A 25,693-nucleotide genomic window follows, 5' to 3' on the forward strand; every position below is an offset into this window, starting at 1 on the left:
AAATCAACCCTAGGAGGCACAGTCTATTACTATTTCTAACACTATCTAATATGATTACTCTTTTATTACTGTTAGAATCTATTACTCATTTCACAGATGAGGAACTGAAGCAGAGAGAGGTGAGGTTGATCTAAGGTTATATATAAATCTAGTAAATAATGAAAGTTAAATATGAAGCTAGGATTCCTGGCCCAGACTTTACAGCTTAGTAACTATGTTACTGTTACTATACCATTTTCTATTCTTTTTAGGATGTTGGAAATCCAACATTATTTCTGTATGTTGGAAATAAAAAACACTTTAACCTATGACTATAATGAGATGCATACACACACATTTTTGTGTAGCTCGAACTAGTTCTAAAGATGCCTAAAGAATTCTAGTAATGTCTTGAAAATAGCAGCATCCCAACTATCCTAATTTGCAAATTTACATGTTTGACGTTTGGTATTTTTCAGATTATTTTACAGCCAAACATTATTTCTTCAACAGCCCTAAGATAATATATATTTAGAATCCTAGATACCTTATATGGGGAAGCATATGATGAAACTCAATCATCTCTTTTTCTTTCATTAGAGGCAAAATTTGATTCTTAGCTTCAGGTCTGAAAACTCATATTAGGAGTTTTTAATAAGTAATTCTGTCAAGAAATGTAATACAATTTCAATTATTCATTTTTTTTCTGGTCTCTCAATTAGATGTTGGTTTATTTTTTAAAAGCCAGTAGCTAATATTTATACAGTAAAAATACAATTCTGTGTAGGACTATTTATACCACAAAATAAAAAAGGGTAATTGGCATTCTCGGTCATCAAATATTTATGAGCATTGACTATGTGCTAATCACACATTCCTTGTCCCCAATACCACTGTTATCATTTCTTTAAAATGTCTTTTCTTCTCTATCTATACACCCACATTCTCAATGACACCATCTACTGACCTACAGAACATGCTTTCAGAAAATATAAAAAGACGTTCTTGCTTTCAAAGAGTTCACTGTCTAGTAGGGGAAAGAGACAAGTAAACAAAAGTTATCTACATCAGTACTTTAATAAAGGAATTTTAAAGGTATTTGAGAAACACAAGGGTTGGGGGAGATGAAAGGGTGGCTGGTGCACCTTGAGAACAGGAAAGCTGGAGCATGATGAAAAGGAGACATCAAGTGGAGACAATTCTTTCAAGAAAACTTGTCTCAAAAGGAAGAAGAGAGGGTAATAGCTAGGGGCAGAGGTTCTAGGGAAGGTTTTAAGATGAGAGAGATAAATGCTTTGCATCAATTCCTCTGAACCTCTCCTTCTTCCACTCCCCTCCTAGGACTAAATCCAAGCCAAGCGTGAGCAAGTCGCTTATTATTTCTACACCTCAAATGAGGCAGAAGTTTAACTCTAAATTATACAGGGAACATGAATAAATGATCTCTGAAGTTCTCTCTAGATGTAAAATTCTATGATTCTATGACTACGATTATCTGATCTCTTTGAACTCAAAGGTAAATCATAAAGTATTCAGTATACAAAAAAGGAAAACCAAGACCAATTAAGAGATGAACTTGTTTGTATAATGGCGTTCTTTTCTTTTTTGCAAAACTGTTAAAACAATTAATTCCTATTCTGAATATCAGTAAAATTTCCACAGAAAGACACTGCCTTTTAATCAACGTCTTCCCCTTAAACCTGCAGACTTCTGAAGAATCAACAAGCAATTATTTTGTGATAACAGAAGTACTTAAAAGCCCAAAGCTTGGACTTACAAAAGTTACCTTTTAAAAGGAAGATATTTATAGAAACATGTGTATGACATTATTACTACAACAAACTTGTTCATTACCTGCACTTAAAAATTTTAATGTACAGATGGCAGGTTTGCGAAGTTAAAAAAACAAACAAACAAAAACCACAAAAAACCAACACCAGCTAAGATTAGCTCTTTCACTGTTATATATTCTGAAATTTAGAATAAGGTTTCCCTTACCTGATATGGACATGGAATGTGATATTCTCTGCAGCGTTCTTGTATCCATGTTGTTTCCCAGATGCCACGGTATGCTTGCTCATAAAAGTAGCATCCAATTACAACCAAGAGTGGTACAAGATAAAGAATGCTGAAAACGCCAATCCGGATCATAAACTTCACCAATTTATCTTGGTTCTCCTTTTCTAATGGAATCTCAATTCGAACTCTGTTTAGGGATATAATGCCAGCTAAGAGGAGTGAAACCCCAACTACCACATACAGGCAGAGGGGTGCAAGAACAAAATACCTCAAGGCGTCAACATCGTAGAGGCCAACAAAACACACGCCACTGATATTGTCACCTTCAATTTTATTCATGGCTAAAAGGATGATAGTTAGAGTTCCAGGGATGCCCCACGCACTGGCGTGAAATAGCAGCGCTTTCTTCTCAATAGCTTCACTACCCCACTTGGGCACAGCTGCCAAGAACCATGTGATGGTAAGAATTACCCACCAAACGCTGCCAGCCATAGTAAAAAAATAGAGTACCATAAAAAGCATGGTACATGCTTTATTGTGAGATCCTTGTGTCACTGTGGAAGCCTTATACTGTGCAGGGCTAGATGCATTGCAGGCTACTCGGTCCTCAAGCAAAAACCCAATGAAGAATATTAATGATACCATCATGTAGCATACTGCATAAAATATAATAGGTCTTTCAGGATAGCGGAATCTCGTGACATCAATCAAAAAAGTTAAAAAGGTAAACAACGTCGCAGAGAGGCAAATGATTGAAATCAATCCTATGAAATATCGAGCAAATGAAAGTTCTTCTCTCCTGAAGTACATATTCGGACAAGGAGGTGAACAATCACGTACGTGCAAAAAGGAATAACCAAGATCAGGATCAATTTTCAACTCTCGAGGACACCAAAAACCATAGTCCCTCTGCACAGCCACTGGGGCTCCTTCGGTAGGATCTCCAGCTAAATTCAGATCCACAAGTCGAGGGTACGGCTCATCACAATCTGGGAACCTAAAAATACAAGATGAGAATCATTTTTACTTATTGAGACCTAAGTATTTGGGTCTCCAAGTTTAGCACCTGGGACCTTATTTATGTCCTTGGAGCACATTACAGTAAGTTTTAGAAAAAATACAAATTGTGTATCTTGTTTGTGGGTCACACAACTAGGTGTTCCACAATTGACAAATGAAAAATTTATACTTAACTTTGTTTTGACTTCAAAAGGATTACTCTTTATTAAAACAGTCAAGCATAGCCATCAATAAATAGTGTATTTACTTACTATTTACTCAGGATACAGTTTAGAGTAAGATTTCAAAATATAAATTATATATATATATATATATAAAATGAAATAAATATACATATAAAAAGCTCCATCAAAATAGTAGGTAATAACCTTTAATTACATGATAGTCCTCAGTTTTACCCTATACTCAAATAGAACTTACTTAAAAAATAGAGCTAAAAATCTTCCCTAATTGCATGGCCCAAGGTGTTTTGAGTGGATTAGCACTAAAAATCCTTATAAGTGACTTAGTTTTAGATTCTTTCTCCCCATTTTACACTTGCTCTCAGCTTATTATGTTGGTTGATCAAAGTCCTTCTAAGGTCTCTAATGCTAACTATTTCTTTCCTATACTAACTTCTCTCCAATCCACTGCATTCTCTATTCCACTTATTCACAAACTCTGATGTGCAAGACAAAAATTTAAGGTCATTTGAAAATGCAAATTCTTGGTCCATACCACCTCAAATTTTATTTCAGTATGCCTGTGTTAGGGCTCAAGAAATCTGCATTTTAACAATTTTCCAGAGAGACATGACCCACAGACTTGATAAAATGTCATAGCCTCAGGACAGAGAAAACAGGGTATACTTACACAACTGAAAATACTATTCTCATGAACTTCCTGCATCTTCAATTTTCTTGCCAGCATTAGTTTCTAAGCCTTCAGATTCCCAACAACTAGGTGTTTAGCAGTTATATGCATCAAGTAGTTTCCAAGAAACTATCACTGCTATTAAGTTTGCCAAATACATACATAACCTTATACTGAAGCTGATTAATCTTTTATTTTTTAATACAAACCATTTTCTTCACAGGGCTTGGAATTATAAAGTTAAATGACAGAAACTTATTGCATTCAGGCATTTAATGGAATTTGTAGTACGCCAGAGGTTTAACAGAAAAAGACCAAGAAAACCAGGACCTCTATCCTTGAGTCTAAAAGGAGACAGAAACTTGTAAATACAACATAAAATACAGCGGTGTGACATATGAAGCAATCAAACTGTATATCAAATACAAAAATGATATAGAAAAGGATTAATTATTTCAGGAGAAGAGGTTGTGAAAGACTTCGTAAAGTAAGCCCCTCAACACAAGATTCTGAATCCGTATTTGCCAGTACTGGCAGTATGCCAATCAGTATCCTAGCAAGAAATGCAAGCACAGGCATAGAGGTTTGAACAGGGTGTGTTCAGTATTGCTGGGACATGAAGAGTATATGACTTGTGACAGGAGACAAGGTTTGGAGAGGTATGCATGTTGCAGAAATATATGTGTGTGTGTGTGTCTTATGTATGTATAAACATTGATATCAAACTTAAAATCTCGCAAAGTTCGGTTTATATATGTTTTTGGATATATTTGTATATCCAATTGCCAATTCATAATATATACACCCCTCCCTTTTTAACCTTCCAAATCCAAACTCTTGATTTCCACTCCTCAGTTTCTCTACCTCCTCAAGTGGTAATTCCATTCTTCTAGCTGCACAGGCCAAAAACCCTGGGGTCATCCTTGAAATCCCTTCTCCCTCATATCCACCTCACAACCCATCAGCAACTCCTTGTCATTCTACTTTGGGACAGATCAAGAATCTGACCACTTTTCATTTCCTCCACTGCAGCCACCCAGTTTGAGCCACGAGTACCTCATCCCTGGCCTTCTAGAGTGGCTTCCAATTTTGATCTCCATTCCCACACAAGAGGCAAAGTGATCTTTTAAAGACACAACATTCCTGTGCTCATGATATCTCTTCTCAAAATCCTCTAATGGCTTCCTTTCTCACTCAGAGTCAACTCCAAATTCCATAACAGACCTAAAAGACCCCACCCCCAGTGCTCTTCTGATCTTATTTCCTTCACTCCTCCCTTACTCACTTGGCTCCAGCCTCTGTGGTCTCCTCGTTGCTCTGTGAATACACCAGCACGTTTCCACTTCAGAGCCTTGGCACTTGTTGTTCTGCTTCTTCTGCCTGGACTGTTCTTCTCTACATATCTGCATTATTTGTTCTCTAGTTTCATTCAGGTCCCTTTTCCAAAGCTTCCTTATTAAAAAGGCTTTCCCCAATGTCTCTATAGAAAGTAGAGTCTTGCTTCCTCACATTGTATCACTATCACCTAACTCTACTCTCTCCTATTAGCATTCACTACCATCTGAAATTATGTATTTATTTATCTCCTCCCACTACCACCACCACTACAATTTTTCAGCTCCATAAGAACAGAGACTACGTTTTGTTCATGCTCATCTTCGCTATCTAAAATAATGTCTAGCATGCAGAAGACATCTACTTAATCTTTGTTGAATTGATGCCTGCTGAATAAAAATATATTCATATAGCCCTAAACCAAGTAATTAGAAAGATGACTAGGAGTGTGGAAGACATTTGAGCTGGGCAAAAATGTAAGCAGCAATATCAGCAGAGCTATAACTAAAACTAGATAAGGCAGTGAGAATCAGACAGATATGAAATTAGTTAGACAAAAGCTACAGAATTTAGAACTGATTGGATGTGGGAGCTTAGGTCAGTGAAGGAGGAATATGCCTTCCAGGAAATAAAAAAACGAGCAAGGAATAAAATCAACTTTAGACATGTTGAAATTGAGGTATTTAAGACAAATTCAAGCTAGTATGTCCAATGGCTGCTGGATATGCAGCTTTGAAACTTAGCAGAAAGATGTCAAGGCTATAGATTTAGACTTAGGAGTCATCAGTATATGAATAAGAGTTAAAATCAGTGAGATGAGATTATCCAGGAAAAACGTGCAGAATCAATGAGAACAGGAACAGAACTCTAGGAAACACCAGAAAGAGAAAGAGGATGAAAAGAAGGGAAATTGAGAAGGACTGGTCTGAGATGTAGCAGACCACAATAATTCACAAAAAATAGCCTAACAGATTTTCAGGAAAAAAAGGACAGGCTGCAGTTGAGGGGAGTAAGGGCCAAACACAGAATAAAGGTGAAATATGAGTTTGAAGTGAGTGACATGAATTTGGCATAGGTACTAAGGAGAATGAGTAGAAATCCTCCTGTTGACAAATTGTTAACTGAACAAAGACAAAAAGCAAATAGAATTGCTACGGTTTACATCATTAAGTATGTGGCATAATTAATTTGTAAGAAATTAGCTGAACTTATCCAACTGGAGATCTGAACAAGTACAGTGAAAGGAATGAACTGAAATGGATGGCAAAAGTATTACTTTTATGTGATGGACTGTAAAGCTTAACCTAAGTAAGAAAATAAATAAAATCAGGAAGGGGGTTATTAAGAAGGGGAAAAAAAACCCCAAAAGTCTGGGGTGTCCATGAAACTGAAGAACAGGTACAGTAGGAACAAGGATATGACAAATGTGGTAAAATGAAAATGAAAGGTTGTTATGAAAGATCAGTTTGACAGAATTTAAGATTTCAGTTAGGCAATCCCAGGCAATAGTGAAGACACAAAACAGATTTAATCTCATCCCATAATAGAGAAAGACAAAACATAATGAAATTTCTATATCTGTATATAATTTTTTAAAATAAAAAGACCACTAAACAATAGGGGTTAGATACAAAAAATTTAAAATAGGATTCCTGCACAGGCAATTCATAACTGTTGTTATAAATGCCAAGAAATGCACAGACTTCTAAAAGAGGGACTATGACTATTATCAGGTTTTGGGGAGAGAGAGAGTAGATGAATGGTTAGATAGGGCTATATAAGAGAATATGTTAAATAGGTAGGAAATAGGGTAGACAAACATGAGAAAGCAAAATGCCAGTGAATGACTACAAGTAACTAATATATTTTATTTCTTAAGTTTTTCCGTCTGTCAAATGAGTAACAACACCTGCTTTTTACCCACCTCCAAGAGCTACTGTCAGATGATTTAAAAAATTAATTTTAAACATGAAGGAGAAAAGACAGTTCAACACAGCATTGCCTATAATAGCAAAACCTTGGAAACAACATGAATGACCACCAGTAGGAGATGACTAAATCACTACAGGATAGTAATACAACTGGCCACTATATAGCAATTAAGAGGAATGAACCACCCTTACAGATATAAATGCAAATACATGTAAAAAAATTTACATGTTGCTTATGGATATGCATATATGTAGTAAGAGTATAAAAAACAAAGATAGGAATGATTAACAACAAATTCAACATAATGATTACCTCATCTTTGGGGAGGGAAAAAGGAAATGAAATCAAACTGAGTACTATGGAAGGAACCTTCAACTCTATCTGTATTATTTTATTTCTTAAAAAAAAGAAATCTGAAGCAAATACTGCAAAATGTTAAGATTGAACAAAGCCAGATAATAATAGGTACATAAGTATTCATCTTATTCTTTATCCCTGAAGTGTTTAAGAATACAAAAAGGCACATTACTACATAAGAAATTCAGTATTACTACTGTATACATTATCACTACGATTAATATTCTCTTGTACAAATCTATAAAGCTATCTAGTAAACATCCTCAAACCTTTAGGAATGCTTATAATCTACATATATTGGAAGTGATTTGAAAAGTACCTGACATTTTTGGGTCTGGGTATGTTAATACGTGACAGAAAAACAGAACTGACAGAAATACTATACTAATTAACACATTTAAATCACAAAGATATTCAAGTCCAATTAAGTCATCATCAATGCTTTTTAATAATGAGGTAACGAGTGATTATGTTCTCTGTATTTTCTAATTTTTCATAAATGGCATTACCTTTATAACCAGAAAAAAAATTCATAAGGGAGAAAAATCAGCTGAATATCTTGATTCAACTATTTAAAATTTAATTATTTAAAAATTTCTTCACAGAAACATTTTTCTCTTTCCCCCTTTTTCATTTAGTGCTTCCAAATTCCTAAGTAAATGCACAGTTCTAAGGTCATGAAATTGTTGTTCAAAATTATGACTAATACATACAACTTCAAAACAGTTCTCAAAAACTAGAATGAGAACTAGAAGGCAAATAATTTTAAATATACTGCAACACAAGTAATAATCCATGAAAATCTAAGATTTTCGCACCTACTGCATTCCATATCTTCAGGCCAAGGAACACCAAACATCTCCATGAGCTTTGAACACTCGCTGTAAGCCCGCTGACACAGCCTACGGCAGGGAAGTGTGACACGTCCATATTCCATACAAATCGGAGCATAGAGTGCACAAAGAAATGGCCGGAAATCCCGAGAACAATCCAGATTCACCATGGGATGGAATGGCTAGGAAAAAGTTAACATTGTGTCATTATATAAAGAGTTGCATACAAGTTAAAGTTTTCTACATATAATACAGCAATACTCATTTTTTTGTTTGTTTTAAAAGATTTCTGAAGGCTATTAAAAATTTTTGAAGGGGAGTTTTTGCTTTTTTTCAACAAAATCCTCTTAGCTCTACCTCTGGAGATTCTGACTTGGTTGAGTCTAAGGTGCATCCCAGAATCTGTATGTATATTTTCATTGTTACAGGTGGTATTAATGAAAAGGCAGGGCTGAGAACCACTAACAGCAATAATAACCATTTTATATAGAAAAACCCACAAAAGATATGTGTCAAATGCTCAGAAGTATGATTACTACTGGACGATAGGATTACAGGAGATTTTAATTTTCTTCTTTTTATATATTTCAATTTCTACATTTTCTTCAATTAACATGTATCAAAAGGAGAAAAAGAAGTGGAAGGAAAGGGCTAGGGAGGAAGAGAAGTGGTTGTACACAGGGTGAGAGGTAGGGAAGAGATCTCTCACTTTGGTCTCCTATTTTCTTACTGTTTTTACATTAACTTTTTTTTTGAAAACAGAGTTCTTTCAACTCTGAAATTACATAGTGTAAATGGAGCTAACATTGTAAGCTGATCATTAAGGAAACGAAAAGAAAAAATAGTGGCTCCAAACATAAAACCACACTAAAATCATTATAACAATAGGAATAGATCAAATATCCCAAGAAATGCGCATCTAAGCTTCTGACTACCAAATGTTTTTCTACTCGTTTATCTAATAGTTTCACAGCCACTGCTGATTTTGAACTGGTAACAGATATTCTCACCACCAGGCCTGTCTGTCTATGAAGACTCAATCAATTGATTTCTACTTGATATATAACATTTTCCAGAGGCCTTCTAAACACAATGCAGTCAGAAAACCAAGAGTCACTTACAGAAACCGATGTCAAGTAAGTTAACTGTACAATGGATGTGATAACTGATACATAACAATAAACTGTATATGACTATTACTTCCAAGTATGAAGAAGTAGTTTGTGTTAAACCAATGTTTCCATTAAGAACAACTTCAAAATACAGGGGAAAAAGTTAAAAAAAAAATCTAATTAAAGCTATTAGAGAACCACTGAAGGAAAAGTACTAAAGGGCCCAAGAATCCAGAGAGCAGGGAAACATGGAGAGGCGGCCTGATAAACGCAGCCACTTTTCCAGGGAGGTATCTGTTGAGCCTGGGTGTAAGGAAAGAGGCTGAGAATCAAGCTGTGCCTTGGCTAGTGCTAGAGAACCAAGAAACCAGCAGAGCTTTGGTAGTACTGCAAGATTACAGACAAAACTCAAAATGAAAGGAACAACATAGGTGAAAAGCGTAGGTACCTAGGATTGGGCCTGACATGGAACCAGTTTTCCCTTCAAGATACTTGAAAATTTTGAAGCTTCACAGGGAAGGAGGCTAAGAATCTAAGCAGAAAGCCTCTGAAAAGCAGAAGGGACATTTTGGCAATTTTATCAGGTTGGGGAAACGTGATTAGATGTTCAGCTCCTGCCAGGGGAACTGAACCTAACAGAATCTCAGCTGGAAGCCCCTGAGTGATTATATTCTAGTAGCAGGGCCAAAACGGAGGGAGGCAGAGATCCAACAAAACTGAAACTGAGCCTCAACTCAGCTCAGTCCCTCAGTGAATCAAGGTGATCCGCCCTCATTTATCTGCTAACTCGAAGAAAAGGTGAACTTTCTTTGGAGTAATATAACATCATGTGGAGCCTTACCAATATTTTGTAATGTCTACTACTCAATAAAAAATACTAAGCATTCCAAGACACAGGACTATGTGACTGAAAAACAAAGGAAAAAATACAAAGTTTTGGTAATCCAGCTATTGGACTTAATAAACAAGATTATATATGACAAACATGTTCCAAGAAAATAAAAGATGAAGAATTCCACCAGAAAATTGGAATCTATCACAAAAGGAATCAAATGGAAATTCTGTAACTGAAATACATAATCACTGAAATTAAGAACTCATTATAAGCATCAGAAGATAGAACTAGCAAAATGGAAAACAAGGGTATAGAAAATATCCAAAACAGAAGCACACAGACCAAAAAATATGGAAAAATACAGGAAAGAGCATAGTAGACACATAAAACACATGAAAACGTCTAAAATATGCATAATTGGAATCTCAAAAGAGGAGACAGTTGGCAGAAGCAATACATAAAAACATGATGGCTAAGGGTTTTTCAAAACTGATTAAAGACAACAAACTACAGATTCAAAAAGTTCTGCAAATCCCCAGAAGAATAATACAAAAAAACAAAACAAAACAAAAAACCACACCTAGGCACATGTTTATTTAAATTGCTGAAAACCAAAGAAAAATATCTTGAAAGAAGTCAGTGGAAAAAATGACACCTTACCTTCCACAGAAAACTACTGTTGGACTTTGGAATATCAGGAAACAACAGAATGACTTATTTAAAGGGCTGAGAGAAAATAACTCCTCATCTATAATTCTGTAGTCAGCAAAAATATTCTTTATGATGGTGAAGGCAAGGTAAAAACATTTTCAGAGAAACAAAAACTGAGAAAATCAGTCACTAGCAAACTGCATTAACAGGTAGAAGAAAAACAATCTAAGATGAAAATTCAAAAGAAAGAGCAACAAAAGAGGTGAATATGTGGCAAAATATAAATGAATACTTTTTGTAAAAACAAAAAATAATGCCTTAAAATATGTACAAAATACAGGTAAATTAGCATGTATAATAATAAAATGATAAAGATGGGGGTCAGAGGAACACTTAATGGGAGAGTGATTAAAGTTATTATTTATATTAGAATATTATAAGTCAAGGATACATATAACTGCTAAGGTAAACAACAGAAGAAAGAACAACTAAAAAAGCAATAAAGAGAAATAGAATAATACAAAAGAAGTCCAGATAGGAGAGAAAAAAGTGCAAAACAGTTTGAAAAAATTGAAATCAAATAAGATGGTAGATATTAACCCAAGTATATCATTAATTGCATTATATGTAAATGGATTAAAAACTCTACATAAAAGAATAAGATTGTCAGACTAGGTAAAAACAAAAGCAGAAAAAAAAAAAAACTATGCCGTTTACTAAAACATGCTTTCATTATAAGGACAGAGACAGGTTAAAAAAGTAAAAGGAAGGTAAAAAAATAAACGAAAGAACTAGCCAAAAGAAAGAGTAGACTTCATGACAAGGAGTGTTCCCAGAGATAAAGAACATCATTTCTTAAAGATAAAATAAAAGAATCAATTCACCAAGACTAAAAAGCAAATCTAAACATATACATACCACATAACACAGCTTCAAATTATTTTAATTAAAAAATAGAACTAAAAGGGGAAATACACAAATTCATAGAGTGAGAGTTTAATACACTTCTCTCAATAAGAGTGAGACAAAAATTCTGTGAGAATACAGAAAATCTAAACAAGCCAATTACAAATTTGGCATATTTATAACATTTATAATTATGGCACCCAACAATGTGTGGAAACTATTTAACATACACATGGAATCTTTATTAAAACTGGCCATATTCTAACTCCTAAAATAAGCCACAACAAATTTCTAAGTACTAAAATCATTCAGAGAATGTTCTATGACTAAAATGGAATTAAGGCAGATATCAGTTACAAAAAGAACCCTAGAAAATACTCAACTGTTTGGCTATTTGGAAATTAGACCAAAAAAAACCTTCTAAATAACCCATATCAACAAAGGAAATCATAACTGAAATTTAAATTATATACAATTATATATAATTACATTACATTAACAACAAATATAATTTTTATGTATATATGTGTATAATCTACATACAGAATTCAATAGTAAAGATAATAAAATGTCAGCAAAAGCTATACTCAGGAAATTTATAACCTGATCTGCATATATCAGAAAATAAGAAGGGCTGAAAACAATCAACTGTAAGCTCTACCTCAAGAAGAAAAAGAATGGCCAATTAAATTTAGAGAAAATAGAAGAAAGGTAATAATAAGTAAAAGAGAAAAAAACCCCACAAATTACCAATGTCAGGAATGAAGGAGAGATTTGAGTGACTATTCTGTGCTTGCACTAAGTCTAAAGCTATCAGTTTATGCTTCTGCCACTTATTAGCTATAAGTACCTTGGCTATATCTCAGCTAGCACTCACTGCACTTAATAGGCTAGACAGTGTTCTAGTGCCTCACACATGATCTTATTTACTCTTCTCAACATTCCCATAAGGTAGGTATTATTATTAGTAATCCCATTTTATAACACATGTGAAGAAAATGAGACAAGAAAGTTAAGTAGCCTGTCCAAGATCACACAGCTACAAAGACAGCCGCAAATTAGTTGAACTCTAGCGTTCTTATCCAGAGCCCTTGAGCTTAACCAATTTGTTCTACATAATCTCTCTAAATTTCAGTTTTTTCCTCTTTAAAATTGTCTTAATAATATAAATAAGAATACATAAAATAGCATACAGAACCCAGTAAATGATAGCTTAAAAGGAGATTAGGAAAGAGTTGCAAGTTAATAAAGCTGAAGAAGGCCTATTTGATGGACTTGAGGATCCCTGCTGAATTCCCTGTTCTCAACTGCCAAGTGAGAAAGTCAGCTGTCAACTGGAATGGTTTTCAGAAATCAAAACAAAACATGGATGATCTCAAAATCATTATGCTGGGTGAGATAAACCAGACATTAAAAAGTAAATACTATATGATTACATTTATATAAAACTCTAAAAAAAAAACCCCAAAACTAATACACAATGACAAAACAGATCAGTGGTTGCTTAGAGCAAGGAGTCAACTTGGGGTGGACTGCACAGGGACACAAGGAAGCTTTTGAGGTGATGGAAATTTTTATACCCTAATAGTGGTGATGTTTTCATGGATATAGACATCTGTCAAAACTCATCAAATTGAACATTTAAATGGGTGCAGTTTATTGTACACAAACTATACCTCAATAAAACCATTACATAAAAACAAAAATATTAATATTTTTCAAAAAAGCAAATTGCCTTGATTTTAACCCTAACAATTTTTAACCTCAGCAAAAACAAAATTAAATAAGGTAGTCTGAATATTGCAAAGTTGAATATATATAAAGAATACTATCAAAGCTCTATAAAGTTGAAAAAAGAAACTTTAGCTGATTAAATTTTTGAAAGATTCTTAGTACTTCCTTGAACAATAATACTTCTGTTCACTAAATTAAGGCCAGGGTATAGGAAGTTTACAAACTGAAAAGTAACTTTCTAAAATTGAATTTCTGGTTTCTTCAACAAATGTACACAACATGGAACCTTCTATTCTTTGTTCAAATTCAAATCAACCAAGCCTTTGTGCTCTCATTCTCTTTCTTCTTTGAAATTTCCATCCCCGTTACCATAGGAACCTGCTAGCTGACAAGCCTTCAAGCATAGCAACAGCCCAAGCTCAGCAAGGAGTGTGAAAAGGGGACAGAGTCAAAGGCCAAAATTTGACTCAGGAGAATCAGAATTCCAATCTTTGTCACTCTACAAAGGGTCTAATAACCATAGAAACTGTATCCTACTGGGTTTGGGAATATTATTCACTAAAAGTGGAAATAAATGTAGAATGGCCTTGAAAATTCAAAACTGATATTCATTCTATTTCAGATCCAAATTAGAGAAATAAATTATTCAAAAACAACTTTTTAGAATAACTTTAAGTGATTAAAAATAAGACCTTATTTTTATATGTAGTTATATAAATAAGTTATAAGATTTTTCTGTAACAATAAAATTTCTAATGAGAAAAGGTCCAAAACTTTCAGAATTACTTTATTTATACACACACATACACACATGTTAAAAAAATTCTGGGTTTGTAAAATACTTTTAATCCCAAGATTTGTTTTTCTTTCACAAATCTTATTTTTTAAAAAAAAGTCTCATGATAGCATATTAAATATTAATAGTCTTTCAATGAGTTGGTTTGCAGAAATGTGACATTATCACAGAAGTATATTTATTTTCTTAAGTCAAGACTTTTTCTTCAAGAACAGGATGATACCACACATAATGTTTTGCTATCCTACTTTTTTTCCTCTACTTACAAATGTATCAAGTACAACCATTAGAATTCTGAGAGGCAAAGATGGAGATGAGACTATTAAGGCAGAAGGAACATGAAAGGTCTAGAGATGGGAAAGTTGCATTGCTTTATCCTTTCACTTAATTACACCACTTATAAGTATAAACACATAATGTTGAAAGCTTCACTTTGATCCAAAAGAAAAAAAAGGGGGCAAAGTAAATTAATAAGGACAAGCTCTACTTTCAATAGCAAAAGACAGGAAACAAATCAAATGTTCTCCTATAGGAGCAGAATTTAAAAAATGAGAACAACCTCATACCCATCAGACTGGTTACTATCCAAAACAAAAAGAAAACAAAACAAAAACAAAACCCAGAAAACAACAAAAGTTATTGAGGATGTGGAGAAATTGGAACCCTCCTGCACTACTGGTAGAAATGTAAAATGGAACAGCTGCTATACAAAATCGTACAGTGGTTCCTCAAAAAATTAAACACAGAATTATATTACCTGCAATTTCACTTCTGGGTATATACCCAAGAAACACTGAAAGCAGAGACTGGAACGGATATACACCCATACTCACAGCAGCTATATTCACAACAGGCAAAAAGTAGAAGCAGCCCAAGTGTCTGATGGATGAATGGGTAAACTAAATATATGGTATATATATGCAACAGAATATTATTCAGCCATAAAAAGGAAGGAAATTCTGACACAAGCTACAACATAGATGAATCTTGAAGATACTATGATAAATCAAAACAAGTCCAATCACAAAAGGACAAATATTGTATGATTTCATTTATGTGAGGAGGTACACGAGTAGTCAAAATCAGAGAGAAAGAAAAAAGTAGAATGGTGGTTGCCAGGGACTCGGGGGAGAGGAGAATAATGGGGAGTTATTTAACAGGTACAGAGTTTCAGTTTTGGAAGCTGAAAAAGCACTGGAGAAGGATAGCGGTGATGACATAACAGGGTGAATGTACTTAATGCCACTGAGCGGCACACTTAATGGTTGGAATGGTAAATTTCATCTGTTATAAAAAAAATTTGAGGAAAAAAAAATTTGAGGAATATCTATAAATACTTCTACGGGATATCCAGGATATATTAAGTTTAAAAAGCAAGGCAGAGAAAACAGTATAACACTATATTAAAGGAAGGTGAAAGAATATACACATATTGATAGATACTATATAAACATTTTATATAAGTGTATTATATTTACAATTTTTAATGGAAGGATAAACAAAAAAATAACTAACTACTCTATCTCATTGTAAATCAACTATACTTCAATTAAAAAATAAAACACAGGAAAAAAAAAGATTACCCACTAAGGGAAGGAAAGAATAAGGTAGAAGGGAGAGGGCCTGAAACTAGAATTCTCCTAATGTACTTTGTTCTACGTACAAAGTTTTAAAACATAACTATAAAATAAATTTAAACAAAAAAATTTTAAGTCATTCTTCAAAATCAAAATTAAACATAAACCTGTGTATTGAGTTTAACCAAATAAAGAAATATTTAAGAAATCTAAAACACAGTAATTTGACTGTGCATCCTTGGTGAAATACATCCCAAAGGACAAAAAGAAGTACAAAGAAATCTTAAACTGCTCTCAGTGATCATACTGTTAGTAATAATACTGCTATTATTCTGGAATTATATGTCTGTATATAATAAGGTTTCAGTATAAGAAACAAAAAATAAAATTTAAAAATGTTAAACAAAAACTCTGCAATATTATTTGAATTGTAAGTATCAGTATAAACCCATTATGTACTATCTTTAAAAAAAGAAAAGAAAAAGTACTTCCTAGCTGTTTCTATGAATAGGCCTAAAAATGACTAACCTAGGATCAATAAGCATAGTATCACCCAGAAAGCAGTTTGTGAATATAATTTTCAACTAAAGGAACCCGTGTGCCCTAAAAAAACTGAAAACTCAAAATCAGAGGCAGAATTTTATGATATGAGCTTGGATCACACCAGAAAGCAAGGAAGCTATTAGAAACCACTAGGGTAGTGTCAAAAACACTTAGCAGCAACCTAGAAGAGGCTCCCCCCACCAAAGACAGAACAGTTTGAGCCCCAATAAAACAGTAACTGCAGTGGACTGAAACACATCAAATGGGTAAAAATCCATGAGTTTATAACGATACTTAAAAAAAGACCTCATTAGTCACTTTTGAAAGAGTCTTGGTAATCAACTTATTACGCTAAAAACTAATAAACAAAGGAGAATAATCAAGTATTTATCCTGTCTTTGTTATATAAACTGAACACGGGAGTAACTCAATAGTCCAATAGTCAAAGAGAGGAACTTCCTATTTAAAAAGCATTCCAGCTGGGAAATGAAGAATGACAAAATTAGAATATCACCATTTTGCAAACCCCTAATAAAATTATTGACCTAGAAAATGATCGATGGCTGCTAAAATTACAAACAGTGACAAGCAGATATTATGTGCCTACGAAGTATTCTTTCAAAAAAAAAATTAAAAGAGACAGAGGAACATGGGAAGTAACACCACAGGAATGCAATCAGCAAAATAAAGACTATGAGAAACTCTGTAGGGCAAACATATTATAAGAAAAAAAGGAGAGGGGAAAGGGAAGGAGCAACTATAAATTAAGAGATGTATCAATTGAATGCAATGCATAAACCCTGATTTGAAAAGCCAACTATAAAAAAAATTGTGAAATTCTCAGAGGAATTTGAACATTAACTGTATATTTGATGATACTGAGGAAGTGGTATAGTGCTTATGTATTTTGAAAGACTCTTTATAGAGGTATACATAAAAATATTGATGGATGAAACTATGGTGTTTGGATTTGCTTCAAAGTAATCCACTTGGGTGTGCAGTCATAAATGAAACAAGACTAGCTATGAGCTGATAAATTTTGAAGCTGGATGATGGGTATATGGTATTCATTATATTATTCCATCTGTATTTCTATATAACTGAAATTTTCCATAATAAAAAGTTAAGGGAAAAAAGGCTGAATTTTGAGTTTGGATAACTGGGAGACTGGTTCAAACATGCTTTGTTCTTAATGAGTCAAAAAGAATACCAAGGATATTCAGGCTTTTAGGCTCTGCGTTTCCACCAGGATCTATCCCTCTGCCAGTTTCCCATGCTATAAGAAAATCTTCAATGACAATTACAAAAGAAAACAGGAAATGGAGGCAAGCATGAACCACCCCATCAGAGTTTTCCTCTAATTATGTTATAGAGGTTTAAAAAATTTTTAAAAAATCGATTAAAAAAAAAGACTAGCAATCAACCTCCCAAAGAGATTAAAGATTGCTTATTCCACAATCTAACCGAAATTAAACAGGGTGACAAGCAAAAAAGAGTAATGCTCTTCATTCACATAGCACTTTAACTTCAAAATTCTTTAATATACACATTACTTATATCATTTGATCTTAACAATAACTTCATAAAATGGACAGGGAAAATATTCACTTCCTAGAAGAAACCAACACAAAGAAGTCACAAAACTAGTTAGTGGCAAATCCTAGATAACAACAAAAAAAATTAAAAAATAAAAAAATAAAAGAGTAGTGAATTCATTCAAACTACAAAAAAAAAAAAAAACTAGTGGCAGAATACATGACTTCTATCCCTAATTAGTGCTTCTTTCGCTGAACTGTTCCCTTCCTATTCAACTGGGCTTAATTATTCAATATAGGAGAAAAAAGCTGCTCAGATCTTTTATTACCACTAAAGTCATAAGTACCTGGTAACGGGTAGGTTCATAAGGATAGTTATTGACAATTTGTTGTCTGTCCATGCTGGACAGCCCTCCAAAATTTACTTAGCAATTTGGACAGCTCAAAATGGTTGGGAAACTCAGGAATGAACCTTTTTTTTTTTTTTTAATCAAAAGCCGTGATACTTGGGGGAAAAGACAGACATCAAGTTAAGAACTTACAAAAACTTAATGTGTGTGTCTGTGTACAGGTGTGCAAAGCAGGGTAGAGATATAAACATACTAACAAGGGTCTTCTTTTCCAACTTAATAAATGACATATCCCACTTATTTACACATGTCCCAATTTCAATGAAAGTATAGACTAGGAATCCTCTATATACAATCAAAGAACATCCAACTTGTTGATTGTGAAGAGTAACAATCAAATTTGAAATGACCCCAATTCTGCACTTTCTCTCTTCTGTGGCATTCCCTAGCTTAATTATCGTATACTACTTCATTCGAAGCACCATTCTGACTCACCAAACATCAGTACGGGAATGAACATGGGAGTAACTCAATAGTCCAATAGTCAAAGCCTCCATAGGGAGGCTTGAAGCCTAGGTCCTCCCACACCTAGGAAACTCCTTCAATTCATCCAGTCCCACAATGAACACTCAAGAATGTGCTGAGATTATCTGTTTGAATTACATGCTCCTGGTAAAAGCTGGCAAACTAATCCAAAGTTCCTGGATCAGAGATGGAGGGTGTCATGAGCAGATATAAGTCCTTGTAAGGACCCAAGAACCCTTACTTCCATTTGGAAGTATGTAGTGTTTTCTGCTGAATTTCCATCTCCTTTGTTATTACAGAAACTTTACACACTCAAAATGTCAGATGAGTCTGTCAGTGGCATCACTGTCCTGATACGACAACCAAGGAACAAGCAACTATCCCCAACATTAATTACTTCATATCACTGGAGCCTTCTCTTAGAAATTATTACCCATTTAGGTGCTCTCCCTAGAATGTGTGAAATTCAAACAGATGCAATCTCATTGCTAATAAAGTATCTAGAACATATGGCATGTTTGATAAGAGGGTAGAGACAGCTTACTATGCCATAATTATGAATGAATGCCCCAAGAGCCCACAACTAGAGATGCAAGTTCATTTGAAACAAATATATCATCTTTCTAGTACTTTGTCTCTGGGATCACTAAGAAATGAAATTTGGAGTAGAATTAACATTTGTGGATTACCTATTGTGTGCCATGCATTGTGTTAGCTACTTAAGTCTCTCATTTAATCCTAAGAGCCCTTCAAGGTATTTTTGTTATTAATGCCTTTTCACAAATGATTTTCACAGGGATATTAGGAGACTTAAGCCCAAAGTCTGACAACTACTACATGGCAGATCCAAAAGTTGAATCCAAATCAGTACACACATCTTCATGACTCATTTCTTACAACACTATTTGCTTTCCAAAGGAATTATACTGACTTATAATGATACTAGAAACAAAGGTATTCCTACTTCAATTTTTTGTGAGAGTATTGATAACTTTAATACATAACAGGGATTAGAATGCCTGGAACCCAATTACTATATTAAACCAATAACCATTTTCATATATTCTAATCTGACAATCTATACCAAATCTCTCTTTACCAGTTAAGACTTTGTGTAGTCAGAGGAAGAACAGAAATGTTTTATTCAACCTCTTTAATATTTTCATATATTTGGAATATATAAGATACCCTCCACATTTCAAAATCTATGAATAATAATCTTCCTACAAATTTTCCCAGACAGATTTATGTTAGTCTACTTGGAGGTAATGAACCTTTGAATTTTACTGTAAGACTAAGAATTCCAAAACATGTAGTCTTCAATTTGCTAAAAGCACTGCAACAATGGATTAAAGACTAAAGTACAAAACATTCTCTGTTAAATTCTATGTATTACATAGCCACATTAATATGAGAATATGGGCAAATGGTAAAAGCTATCACTTTTAGAGTACTTACTATAATAGTACTCTGCCAGGTACTTGATACACATTTCGTTTTGTACTTTACAAAACCTTGTATGATTATTCACTATTTTACAAGCAAAGAAATTATAGTAAGAAAGTTTACATAATTTGCCCAAAGTAATACAGTTATAAAGTGGTAGAGCTAGAATTCAAACCCAGGTTTGTTCAACTCCAAAGCCTTTGCTGCTGCTGCTGCTTTTTTTTTTTTTTTGACAAAGCCTTTGCTTCTTTTTTTGCCAGTTTACTGCCTCCTAGTTCTTTTTGGGTAAACGTATCTTTGTCTACAGTTCGAAAACCACTACAGAAACACATACATACTTATTTAAACCTATTATTAACTATATCCATTAATTTGTCATAGTATAATCATTAAAAAGTGCCTAAAGAATTATCATTAGAAAAATTCAAGCAAGGCAACAAATTTTCATAAAGTCCTGAGAGGCCAAGAACAAATAATTAACAGAACAAAACCTTTTTCATTGCTTAGGCGTTATTGTTCTTAAAATGATGTGAACATGCTAAGACCAAGAAAGTATTTTAACTATTTAAGAAAATTCAAATATTCCACCAGCCTAAAGGTTAAACAAAAGAACTGACTTTTCAAAATCACGTTACCTTCAATATTAATAAATGAATTATGAATATTATTATTATATTCTGCCCTTTAAAGTTTTATTATCAGCCAAATGACAGAAAAGATGTAATCATATCATAACTCAGACAATTTTAAACTTCTGAATGGCTATTATCTCCCAAGTTCCAGTGTTTCAAGTTTCTTTATAAAAGTATAATGTCTGAAAACTAAGTTGAGTAACATTCCCCAAACATGAAATCTTCAATCTGTTAGCTTGAACCTAAATATATAACTTTTTAATTTACAAGATGTAGTTAAAAGTAACATATTCTTTGCCTGTTATTTATCAGACACATTCATTAGACTGGTTAACAGGGCAATACAAGAATCATTTTCTAAGACATGTCAAATAATAGATCAAGTCTTACCTCCATTGCTAAAGCCGCTGTCTGTTGGTCATAATGATTCAAAAGATTAGGCATGAAGGTAGTATTATAAGGCAAATCTTGGCACATCCTCAAGGTAATAGGTTCACAAGAAAACAAACTGTGCCCATCTATATGCGCCACAATCATAGTCAAGGGCCACAGATAGAAGACGATCCAACTCATAGCCATGCTTCCTCGATCGAATGAGATTCAGATGATCAGGCCTACTCAGTAGGTATTTCAGATCTTTATACACCTGCAGGTCTCAGCTTGAAAGTAGTTCTTCTATCTTACTGTTAAGTTCTTCAAACAGTTAAATACTCTTTGCACCGTCAGAGGCTTGTTAGCTTGGTCTCACAAAAGGCATTTGTTTTTGGTTTCACAATATGGCAAAGTGACATCATCTTGTCTCTTCTTTTCATTTTATTACATAGGGCACATTCGGCCAACATATCATGTCGATCAACCACATTCCCAAACAACAGATTCCATCTTAGGAGAAGAGTTATTTCTTCTTTTGACTGAAATATCTGAAAAGTAGTTTTTAAAAAAAGGGGGAAATTAATCATTTCCTCTTAAAATATTATAAACTTGATAGTAAAATCTTTGATGAACTCAGTAAAGTTGCAAGATACAAAATCAATATACAAAAATCAGCTGTGTTTCTATATACTAATCATGAACTATACGCTAACAATGAACAATCAGAAAGAGAAATTTAAAAAATAATTCTTGATAAGATATTATACTGACCTAAAAGATAAAATACATGGGTATTTCATAAATATACAGTATAGTTTTTCTACTTTATCATTTATGCTACACATATATTAAGATAATTCACAGAGAACACTTAAAGGCAAATTTTCCTCCCTCAGTTGGTTATACAGCATAGAGTTTAATTTCCCATCTATGATGGCAATTTTTCATTTGTCATAAGACATAAGATCCATCTTGAAAAATGTTTATGCTGTTGTCCTGTATTTTATTTAAATATCTGCCATACTTATGAGCTATTGAATTTGAATTTTATTATATGTGTTTTAACCACTAATAGGCATTTTTATATTAACTGATTTGGCAGATGCTATCTGTGAAAAAGGTGATATAAATAAATCAAGATATGATTCAAGCCTCTTACTAGCTGTTTGAATCATTTAAACTTCTCTGAACTCAGAATTTTCCTTCCTGAAAATAGCACCTTCCTGTCAAAGATGGTATGAGTGACTTATGAAATAATACATGTAAAAGTACTCTATAACTGGTAAAGCAACATCAAACATTAGGTAGTTTTATTGCTGAATTACAGTTGATACAAAGACTACCTCTATCAACCAATATTGAATTGGCAAATTGAAGATTCTAATAGTAGTTATCAGGAAATTTTCCCAACATTATGCCATCTTTTTAGATAGTGTAAAAATTTAGTACCATAGATGTAGAAACATTTGATCAAAAAATGTTTCATTACACACAGCCAAACTGCAGAAAAGAGAGATTATCCCCAGAAAATTACAACACGAATAGGGATGATTCCATTATAGATCCCACTAAGCTTCAGAATCTCTGACATGATCCTTTGACATGACTTTTCCAGGGGCAAAAATATCTATGTCATTTGGGGCTGGGAGGGTGTGGGTGAAGTGGAAGACAGGACTAGCAGGAAAAAAGCATATTCTAAGCTATCATACTTTCATTTGGTTTCATAATGATGTTAAGTTTGCTTTTATTTCATTTTGTTTCATATACATTGGCTATTTCTGTTTGCAGGAGAGAGCCTAGATTAGGAAAACATGAGAAATTCTGATTCAGAAATTCTCAGAGACCCTAGGTTAATAGGACAACTTAGGTATATACTAGGGCCCATGACAGTTTAGACCTTGAGACCTGGACCTGGTTTGGCTCAAGTATGGAAAGAAACTGTCCTTTGTGCACTGATTATCAATGACTAAGACCTCTGCAACCCAAGCTTTAGTTACTAGGCAGAAAAAACTAATTGGAGAAAGTAAAGCAATGGCTGAATCTTCCCAATTTCACCCTCTTGCATATGGTCTTGAGTAGTGGGAGGGAAAAGGAAAGTTTGTGGCCTCTAGAGTTAGGAACACTGAAGTTACAAGCAGTCCCTGACCCAAATGTCTAATCTCTCTAATACTGAAATCTCTAAAGCAGAAATACTTGCAAAAGCTCTTGGCCTGCCATATTTTTTTCCTCCTTCAAGCTGGTCCCAGAAATGTGATGTCTGGCTAGAGAAAACTGTTATTAAACACAGTCATTTATATTTAAGCTTAACTACCATGCAGCACAATAACAATTATGCATATCATTAAATATGTCATATAACCACTGAAAGCTTTATCTGGTTACAGTATTAGAACATCCATATAAGTTCCATCTTTGTAGTTTGCTGCTTATGCAGCATGATCATCTGCTTGCAACTAAAAAAAATTAAAGGGAACATTGCTCCCTATTGAATATGTATATAATAATTTCAAAAATTTCATTTAGACTATTTTTCAAGCAGTATGGGTTTCAAATTTATGGTTCAGAGAAGACTACCATATAAAACTTGAGGAAGAAACTGAGCAATACCTCATAGAGTTTTTAAAACTAGATGAAAAACCCCCTTATACTTCTGCTTACTCTATTTTACTTGATTATCTCTCAATTATTTCTTTTGCTTCATTCACAAGCAAAGTTTCCCACCCCCCCATCTTATAAAAGTGCTTTCCTTTATGTACTATGACATCCAAATTTCCATACATCAAAATGCTTTTGTAAAATCTATTATGTTAGGCTGGGGTAGAACAATAATTTTAATACATCAAGACTGTAGTTTATGATTATTAAAATAAATAGAAAAAACTGGAATATAGTAAGACAAAAAGAAAACAGGAACAGTCAAAATCTTAAAGATGTATTTCCCCCAAATCAGAGGTTCCCTACTTTTAATGTGTAGCAGATTCATAGATCCCCTCTAGGTCTAAGAAATCTGAACCTCTGGAGATTGATATGCATTCTAACAATTATCTCAGGTACTGTTAAGTGAGCTGTAAGTCATATTTTTGAGAAATGCTATCCTAAAACAGAATAACTGAAAAGAGTAAAGGATATTTGTATATAATTATGTGCTTAGCAAAAGTAATACATTAAGCAGATAAAGTATAATATTTTAATAGAAAAACGTGAAAAGGACATAAATTTACAAAAGAAATACAAATAAAAACCAAGCACATGAAAAGATATTCAACTTTACCACTAATTAAAAAATGCAAACTTGATGTATAACATTTTTGTCAATCAGATGGCCAAAATAATAAAGACAGAACACAGTATAAGGGAGGGTGCAGGGAAAAGAGCATTTTCAACATTCCAACACTTTTAAATATTACTAGTGGGAATGTAAACTAGTCGGCATTTCAAAAAACAGCTACATACATCAAAAGCCCTTTAACTGTGCACAGTTTGATCCAGCAAAGTCTATTCTATAATTTATTCTAAGAAATAAATATAAGTACACAAGATGTACAACCAAAATGTAACTGTGACATTATTTATAAAATAAAAAACTGGAGGCAACCTAAAAGTCTACCAATAAACAACTGGTTAAACTATGGTACAACCACTGCATAATGAGATATTATATACTCACTAAAAATGATGGGCAGGATCTGTATAAATTGACGTAAGACAGTAGTAATATAATAAGTAAAAAATAAAATTAAAAAATGGTTTATAAAATGGCACATATATACCATTTTTGTCAAAATTATATGTACATAGAACAGAATAAAACATTTCAATTGTTTAAAAATAAAATATATAAATGCTCCAAGATTTTATTTAAAAATCTGTCATATGTTATTTGTGTATGGAATAATTAACTCTGCTAAATCTATAAATGTGTGCTGACTAGCTGACAAGAAAAAACTACTAGTTGAATCACTGATTTATTGGCTGCTAATTAAGCAACAAACCAAAGGGCACAAAATTGCCCTCCTGTAGGTAGTAAGAAAAGCAAAAAGGTGATGATCAACTTAGCATGAGTCAAAAACTGATACTCAATACTGAAAAAAATCAGATCACCTAAAAGCTGAATCGAATGTAATACACGTTAAAAAAAAAAAAAACCTCGATATATATTCTAAATCGTTTTTCAATAACATAATGAAATATATGCTTCTAATCTGGATCATATGAGTATGGATAGCAACAGTCATTTTTTTCCTAAGGTAGAATCATCCACGGAAAAACTGGTAAGTTAAAGTTCCAGAGAGCAGGACATAGAGAAGATTCTGGATCCAAAGAGATACTGCCAAAATATAGCAACTCATTAA

At 33.5% G+C, this 25,693-nt stretch overlaps 1 protein-coding gene and 1 long non-coding RNA gene across 3 annotated transcripts in view; one reads left to right on the plus strand and one right to left on the minus strand.

Moving 5' to 3' along the window:
- Positions 1 to 25,693, minus strand: part of FZD3 (frizzled class receptor 3) — a 59,393-nt gene that overhangs the window by 29,399 nt on the left and 4,301 nt on the right. For both annotated transcript variants that reach the window (XM_032470864.1, XM_032470865.1), the window contains exons 2-4: positions 21,360 to 21,889; positions 8,313 to 8,509; positions 1,978 to 2,995 (exon numbers count right to left, since the gene is read on the minus strand). In XM_032470864.1, coding sequence (XP_032326755.1) covers positions 1,978 to 2,995; positions 8,313 to 8,509; positions 21,360 to 21,548 — 1,404 coding nt within the window. In that variant the 5' untranslated portion in view covers positions 21,549 to 21,889. The remainder of the gene's footprint in view (positions 1 to 1,977; positions 2,996 to 8,312; positions 8,510 to 21,359; positions 21,890 to 25,693) is intronic.
- Positions 6,486 to 13,226, plus strand: LOC116660745. The gene is made up of 3 exons (XR_004316346.1): positions 6,486 to 6,497; positions 11,915 to 11,919; positions 13,027 to 13,226. It is a non-coding gene; the product is annotated as an uncharacterized LOC116660745 (long non-coding RNA).

The sequence above is a fragment of the Camelus ferus genome, chromosome 31, assembly GCF_009834535.1.
Source record: "Camelus ferus isolate YT-003-E chromosome 31, BCGSAC_Cfer_1.0, whole genome shotgun sequence".
Lineage (NCBI taxonomy): Eukaryota > Metazoa > Chordata > Mammalia > Artiodactyla > Camelidae > Camelus > Camelus ferus.